Source organism: Gavialis gangeticus, unplaced genomic scaffold (genome assembly GCF_001723915.1).
Source record: "Gavialis gangeticus isolate Ggan-Ray unplaced genomic scaffold, GavGan_comp1, whole genome shotgun sequence".
Classification (NCBI taxonomy): domain Eukaryota; kingdom Metazoa; phylum Chordata; order Crocodylia; family Gavialidae; genus Gavialis; species Gavialis gangeticus.
In genome coordinates this window covers 117,557,421-117,565,458 of record NW_017728992.1, presented here as the reverse complement: position 1 = coordinate 117,565,458, position 8,038 = coordinate 117,557,421, and the positions used below count along the sequence as shown (strand labels likewise).

The 8,038-nt window shown below is 41.1% G+C and overlaps 1 protein-coding gene across 1 annotated transcript in view; it reads left to right on the top strand.

The window, feature by feature from the left end:
- The window catches only part of ATP6V1H (ATPase H+ transporting V1 subunit H), a 74,040-nt gene that overhangs the window by 42,260 nt on the left and 23,742 nt on the right, over positions 1-8,038 (top strand). The window contains exon 12 of the mRNA XM_019527278.1: positions 3,456-3,557. Coding sequence (XP_019382823.1) covers positions 3,456-3,557 — 102 coding nt within the window. The remainder of the gene's footprint in view (positions 1-3,455; positions 3,558-8,038) is intronic.

The window sequence follows — 8,038 nt, the reverse complement described above, 5'->3', positions numbered from 1 at the left end:
TTAAAACCCCCCCCCCCCCCTTTTTTTAACTTGCCTTCTTATTGCCATTAATTAACTTGTTACCTATGAAGCCATGTACATGGCTTTTCAGTATCTGATTGAGGAGAGATGCATTTAATTTCCCAACCTAATCTTTGTCACCATATTCCCCTCCTTAAACTAAAAATCAACCAATGAACTCTGCACGTACGTTGTCTTTTGTTTCTTGTTGTGTAGTGACTGGTTGTGCTAGTTAATGTTTCCTGGTGAATCTGGTTGTCTTTCAGATGACTTCATTTTAAAATTGTGCCTATTGAAGTTTTGAGGCTTCAAACTTCCTAATTCTGATTTGGTATTTCATTCATAATGGCAGTCTGAAGAGAAGCAGAATTAATTGCTGAAATACAGTTGATGGGGAAAAGGATGCTTGTGACTTTGCCTGTAATGGTGTCTAAAACTAAATACCTAAACATTTGTGTAGTTTTACATTTTTGGGGGGGGGATTTTTTAAAGTCCTTAGTTCTCTGCTGTTGACATGCCTTTTTAGCTCTTTTCATCTTTGTATTACTACTAGTTCTGTTTAAAATTTTGTTCTTTGCTTAATATAGGATCCATAGTAACAATGAAACCACAGTAAAGCAGCTACAGAATGCATAGAAGGCTGGTTGAGGACAACTTACTGTGCCCATGTAGCATTACAGTTTTGATGCAACCATTTTAGCATGTCAGGCAGCATGCCTAATGGTTCATTCTGGGATTTCTAAATAGTTTTCTTGTAGCAATAAGTATTATTTCTGAAAGCAGGGGTCACGGGCACCTTGCAAACAACACACTGTTATTGAATGGGCCTAGAAGGACCAGCATGGACTTTCATACCTTCAGTTTCTGTGGTTTTCTCCCTACACTGCTTGAAATGTTTGTAGTCTTTAGCTAATATATCTAGACTTGAATTCAAGATTTCATTACAGGTCCTGCAAATAAGTGGCACAAGCAGTATTTTGTATAGATATCCTGGGGCAGGTGGTACCACTTAAGGCAGTTACTGATAAAACTTGTTTTGCCTTGAGTACACAGTATTTTTACCACTGCTGTTCAATTGACTGACTGTGCACTGTGTTTTAGTGGAATCCTAGTTTTATTGTATAGTGCAAGGATTTTGTGGGCGATATCTTTTATTGGACCAACTGCATAACTAGGATAGACCTAGACAAGCTTTTGAATGCAATATATCCTTCTTTAGGTCTGTGCAAGTCCTTCCTGAAGCTTTATGACTTCCTCTTAAATCAAGTTCCATCCTAATACGGACCCTGGGTATCAGAAAAGCAGACTTTGATTCACTTAGGATAGGATCCCCTGGGAGGCCAGTCTGAGGCGGGAAGAGTCCGGGAGAGAGGCTTGTATTTTAAAGAAACCTTATGGACAGGACAAGAACGAGCCATCCCAATGTGCAGGAAGACTAGCAAGTATGACAGAAGACCGGCTTGGCTTAGCAGGGAACTCTTCAGTAAACTAAAACACAAAAAGGAAGCTTACAAGAAGTGGGAACTTGGACAAATGACTAGGGAGGAGTATAACAGTATTGTTCGGGCATGCAGGGATGAAATAAGGAAGGCCAAAGTGCAACTGCAGTTGCAGCTAGCAAGGGATGTGAAGGGTAACAAGAAATGTTTCTACAAGGATAATTGGCAACAATAGGAAGATCAGAGAAAATGTGGGTCCATTACTGAAAGAGGTAGACAGCCTAGTGGCAGATGATGAGGAAAAGGCCAAAGTACCCAATATCTTTCACCTTGATCTTCCAGCAGGGTAAACTCCCAGACTACTGTACTTGGCAGCAAAGTTTGTGGAGGAGGTGAGCAGCCAACAGTGGCAAAAGATCATGGTAGGGACTGTTTAGAAAAGCTGTACATGAGCAAGTCCATGAGACTGGACACGATGCACCGGAGAGGGCTGCACAAGTTGGTGGATGTGATTGTGGAGCTGCTGGCTGTTATTTTTTGAAAACTCATGGAATTTTGGGAGAGGTCCCAGATGATTGGAAAAGGGCAAATATAGTGCCCATCTTTAAGAAGAGAAAGGAGGAGGATCTGGAGAACTATAGACCAGTCAGCCTCACCTCAGTTTGTGGAAAAACCATGAAATGGGTCCTCAAGAAATCCATTTCTAAGTACTTGGAGAACAACGTACTTGGGAACAATCAACTTGGATTCACCAAAGGCAAGACATCCCTGATGAACCTGATTGCCTTCTGTGATGAGTTGACTGGATGCAGGGAGAGCAGTGGATGTGATATACTTTGACTTTTTAGTAAGGGTTTTGATGCAGTCTCCCACAGTACTTCTTGCAAGCAAGCTAAGGAAGTATGGGTTGGATGAATGGACTGTAAGGTGGATAGAAAACTGGCTGGATCATTGGCATTAAGGGTAGCAGTCAATGGCTCTATGCCTAGTTGGCAGCTGGTATCAAGTGGAGTGTCCCAGGCATTGGTCCTGGGGCTGGCTTTGTTCAATATCTTCATCAGTGGCCTGGAAGATGGCATACAGTGCACCCTCAACAAGTTTGCAGATGATACCAAGATGGGGAGATAGATATGCTGGAGGATAGGGCTAGGATTCAAGGAGATCTTAATAAATTGGAGGATTGGACCAGAAGAAGGTTCAATAAGGAGAAGTCCAAGTCCTGCACTTAGAACAGAACAATCCCATGTACACTAGTTTAGGTTGGGGGCCGACTGGCTAAGCAGCATTGCTACAGAAAAGGACATACGGGGTTGGAGTGGATAAGAAGCTGAAGATGAGCCAACAGTGTGTCCTTGTTGCAAAGAAGGCTAACAGCATACTGGACTGCATTAGTAGAAGCATTGGCAGCAGATCAGGGGGAATGATTCTTCCCTTCTACTTGGCATTGGTGAAGCCACATCTAGAGTACTATGTCCAGTTTTGGACCCCCCCGCTACAGAAAGGATGCAGACAAATTGGAGAGAGTCCAGTGGAGGGCTATGAAAATGGTTAGGGGGCTGGAGCACATGACTTCTGTGGAGAGACTGAGGGAACTGGGCTTGTTTAGTTAGGTGAAGAGAAGGTGGGGGGGATGGATTTAATGGCAGCCTTCAACTACTTGCAGGCTGGTTCCCAAGAGGATGGAGCAAGAGTATTCTGTTCTCAGTGGTGGCAGATGACAGGGAGCAATATTCTCAAGTTGCAGCAAGGGAAGTTACAAATTGGAGAAACCTTTCTCACAAGGATGCTAGTAAAGCGCTGGAACAGGCTACCCAGAGAGGTGTAGAATCCTTATCCTTGGAGGTTTGTAAGACCCAGCTAGACAAGCTTTGGCTGGGATGATTTAGTCGGGTCCTGCTTTGAGCAGGGGGTTGGGCTAAATGACCTCCTGAGGTCCCTTCCCAACCCTAACTTCCTATGATTCTAATATTTCTATTATTCTAGTTCAAAGTAACTGTTTTTAAAATTCTTTTACAGAATCCTGACAAAACTTTTGGAGGTTTCTGATGACCCACAAGTCTTAGCTGTAGCTGCTCATGATGTGGGGGAGTATGTACGACACTATCCTCGAGGGAAACGGTAAGGAAAAGAGTGGCTTTTTGGGTGTGCTTTGAGTGCGAGGGTGGTTTTGGCAAGATGGTTAATGTCAAGATGGCACAATATTCACCTAACTTCTTATATGGGCGGTGTTATGAAAGCAAGTGTTGCAGGTAACCCATTTCATGGGTGAGGGTAATCGGGAATGTATGAAGGATGAGCAAATATTGGTAGCTGTTTGATTTTGTTTTAGCTGTAGCCTAATAGCTTTTAATATTGGAAAATATAGCCTGAAGTACACATTAAAACAATTTGGGCATTTCATAGATACAGTCATTTCAGAGATGAACTTTCTTTGTATTTAAAGCTTTACTAGAATTATGTTACAAATTCCATATTTGTGACCTAATCTTGGAGATAAGAGTGGTTTTTTTCATTGCAGAAGTAACGGGCAGAATTCTTCCATACAAATTAAATCTGTCTAAAATTATTCAGTTTCTTTGAGGTTTACTTTGCTTCTCTTGAAAATTCCTGTGGTGACTTCTCTGATAAGTCTCTTCTGGTACTACAGTTCCTGTAAAAGGTACCAATAGAAAACACACAGGTAAAAATGTAAATATCTGTGAGATTATGAAGGCTGGCAAACTGTTGTGCTGCACACTGAGTAAACAAAACTGTTTAATATTGCAATGGTTGGTTAACATAAATACTGAGAGAAAGTTTTGGTAACAGACCATGCAGTTCTATGTGAAGTACAATCATATTTGTTAAACATTGCTGCAGTCTCAGAACATTGCAATCTCTCTTGGTTAGTCATATGTGGATTTTTCACAAATTAAGTGAGAAGCTGTGTTATGAAAGTATGTGTGTGCATAACATGTACATATAAATCAACATCTAATTTAGGCAATTCTAATTATATTGATGTACTTTTTGGCTTTCACCTTTTGAGACCTGGGTGGGTGGGTGAGTGGGTGTGTATGCATGTTAATTTCTATAGGTAAAAAGTGATCATCTGTTACTAGTTCTCTAAGGCTTAAATGAGGAAATTGAAATGACTTCTAGGAATTGGCACGATGATTTCTTGCATGGGTCAGTGCTTCATCTAGATTGGTGTCCTGCAACTGATTGCTGCCAGTTCAGTAATGATGGATAATTGACAATTCTTGTACAATTACTCTAGCTATTCAAGCTACAAAATTATGTCCAGTAACAAAAATCAGACATGGCCAACAGACTACTTGTGTTGAGCAGTTGATTAGCTTGTACATAATCCAAAAAAACCTTCTGACCATGTATATCTGAAGGTGGAGAACATCAAAGATTATTAACATTGCCTCAAAATAGACAAGAGTGTATATTTAGCATGTAAAACTACCAGACCAAGTAGTTGAAAGCAGGGTCCTTAATGGACTTGTTGTCATAACCCAGTAGCTTGCAGCTACATTCTGTAGCCGTCACACTCTGCAAACCAAAGCTGTATTCTCTTGATTTCAGTGTGGTTCTTACCCTGAATGGTACCAGGTGCGGTGAAGAAAAAACATTCCAGCCAGTTTCAAACAAGTTTGCATAATACTCTCACATTTAATTTGACTGCTGCGTTCATTGGTCTCTTATAGGGATAGAAGACTAAACAGGCCAACTCACAAAGGACCAACTAGGAAGCCTTTCCCTGCTTGGTTGGTCATTGGCAGTTGGTTGGTTGTTGGTTGGTTATGGGGATAACAAGCCTTTATTTTACTGGACTTCAGAAAATGAAGGATTTTGAGACTAAATTACCAGAACACAGCATATAACTTAAATTTAATGACCCATTTCTTACCAGTAACTTATATTTTAGCATACAGTTACTTTATTGTTTTCGCACTTGGTTCAGAATTATTGATATTTTACACTTGCACTGAATCTTTTGGCACTGGATTCTCTTCAGTTGTTCAGAAGAATAACAGCTTATCCATTTTGGGGGAAAAAAAATCAGTTGTGCAAAGTTATGTGTCAGAACTTTTACAGAATCATCCTCCAAGTCTGTAAAAAGTAGAGGCTGATTATTTAGAAACTAAAAGCTTTCCAGTTATCTATTGCATACAGCAGAGGCTTGGAATTCATATCCTGGCTATTTATAATCCCTTCTATTTGCCTGAGAGACGTTCATTAAACCAAATAGCACTGTTTTGTTTAGTGGTTATTTTGGAATACTATACCAATTTAACTGGCTTGAATTGCCTTTTAAATTGTCAATGCTGTTTATCCAGATCCTGAGCTAATATAAATTTAGGAAAAGCTTCTTTAAAATATATGGAACTGTACTGAAGAATGTGCCAGGCTCACAGTGAATGCCAGTGATCATCCCTGGCTCAAGCTGTGTATGACCTACCAGCTCGCTCAATTCCTTTACACAGGTATGAGCTAGAAAGTAGGAATCAGAAGTTGAGGGAGAAGGAATCCTGTAGGAAAGGGATGATGACAAACCAGTATCTGAAATACTAATAGAATTGAAGGCAAGGTAATACAAAGTGTGTTGTTTTTGGTAGTTGTTACTTCTCAAATTGTACTTCATATATGAAAGCAACTACAGTAATAACAAACTGCTTATGCAAAAGTAGGTCAGGTTATAGTTGCCATAGGAACGCTAACACTATTTTCAGACTACTTAAATTCTTAGCTGCATTGCCATTATTACCTGGAACTTTTAGCTTTATTGGTAAAAAACACAAACTTTTAGCTTTTGTCTAAGCTCTTGTATTCATGGGCTTTCATGTCTGTGAAACAGTGTTTGAGTGGGGTGTCCCCTTCTCCAGCTGTCTTTATTTCCTCACAACTTGGTTTTTTAAATCAAAGCCCTATAATGGAACAAGTTTGTTATATTTCATGGCATTTATTACATAATGGAAGCTTGAGGGAACCCAAGAATGTTTTGTTTTGGTGACAATTAAATGGGAATAGTGGTTTGCTTTCAGGTAGTTGAAAGTCTGCCATAAAAATGGTTTCCATAGAGGCCAGGGCACAAAGCAAAGCTGCACAACGTGGATTTAGATTGCATCTATGGGGTGGGGGGGTGGAATTCCCTGCCATCAGAACAGCCAGACAGTAGAATAAGCTGTCTTGGGAAGTTGTGGATTCTTCATTGGAGGTTTTCAAGAGCTGCCTAGGCATTTCTCTGCATGTATATAGGAACAGCACATACTGCATTTGTGCAGGAGGCTGGACTAGGTGATCTCTGAAGTCCCTTCAAACCCTACAGTGCTAGCACCATGAATGAAAGGGACCTGGGGATAATAATAGACCACAGTATGAATATGAGCCAGCAGTGTGATGCTGTAGCCAGTATGGCATATAATACCCTGGTATGCATCCATCAGTGCATCTCCAGCAAAACCAAGGAGGTGATTCTTCTGCTCTGCTCAACACTGGTGAGCCTGCAGCTGGAGTACTGCGTCCAGTTCTGGGCACCACACTTTAACAAGGAGAGAGTCCAAAGAAGAGCCACCTGCGTGCTCAGAGTCTTACATGGCAAGCCATATGAGGAAAGGCTGAGGGATCTGGGACTCTTTAGCTTGAGGAAAAGAAGGCTGAGAGGGGACCTGATAGCAGCTTACCCCTACACTATGGGAGTACATCAAGGGCTCAGTGATCAACTGTTCATCAGTTTAACCGAGGGGAAAACCAGGAGTAATGGTCACAAACTCCTGGAAGTCTGATTCAGGCTCAACATTAGGAAAAACTTCACAGTCAGGGTGTCACAGACTAGAATAAACTCCCTCCAGAGGTGGTGGTACTGCCTACCCTGGAACCCTTCAGGAGGAGACTAGACAGTCACCTTGCTGGGGGTCACGTGAGCTCTGGTTATCTTTTCTGCTTGGTGCAGGGGTCTGGACCCGGTGATCTTCTGAGGTCCCTTCTGGCCTTGCGATCTATGAATCTGACACGAATGGAAGTTTTGTTTTTTTTTTCCTCAAGTTACTAAAGTATAAATAGGAAATTTGCAGCAAAACAGACTGATTGTACACTGCTTATTTGCTGTTAGTTTATGAAACTGAAGCTCATGTACTCTTTATATTTTTCAGGACTTGGCACTTAATTGTTCTTTCAAGACCTGAGAGATGTAATAAGAATGTATACCTTATAAACTGACTCTTCATTTTATATGATGTTCCTTCCCCTCAAACTTCTTCAAAGCATTAAGAAGTGGCTAAAATATTGTATTGAAAGGATGGTTGAAATGCCACTGCTTTGTGTAGTGTGGGTAGTTGTTTTCTTCCATCTCTTCATGCAACAAGAAATGGAGGTGTGGGGAAGAGAGGGCATGAAGAGAGGGAATAAGACACTTTTGAGATAGTGGAATATCTATTGGAAGAGTTCCTGATGGCTTTATTAGGTGTGGATTCGCTGGATAAAAGGAAGCTGATATTTTTGGCTGAGGAAGTGAATTTTAGTAGTACGGGAATTGGAGTTGAATCAAAGGCCAGGGGGATAAGAAAAGAGGAAACTGGGGTGGGCGTTGATCATCCCCCCCCCCCCCCCCC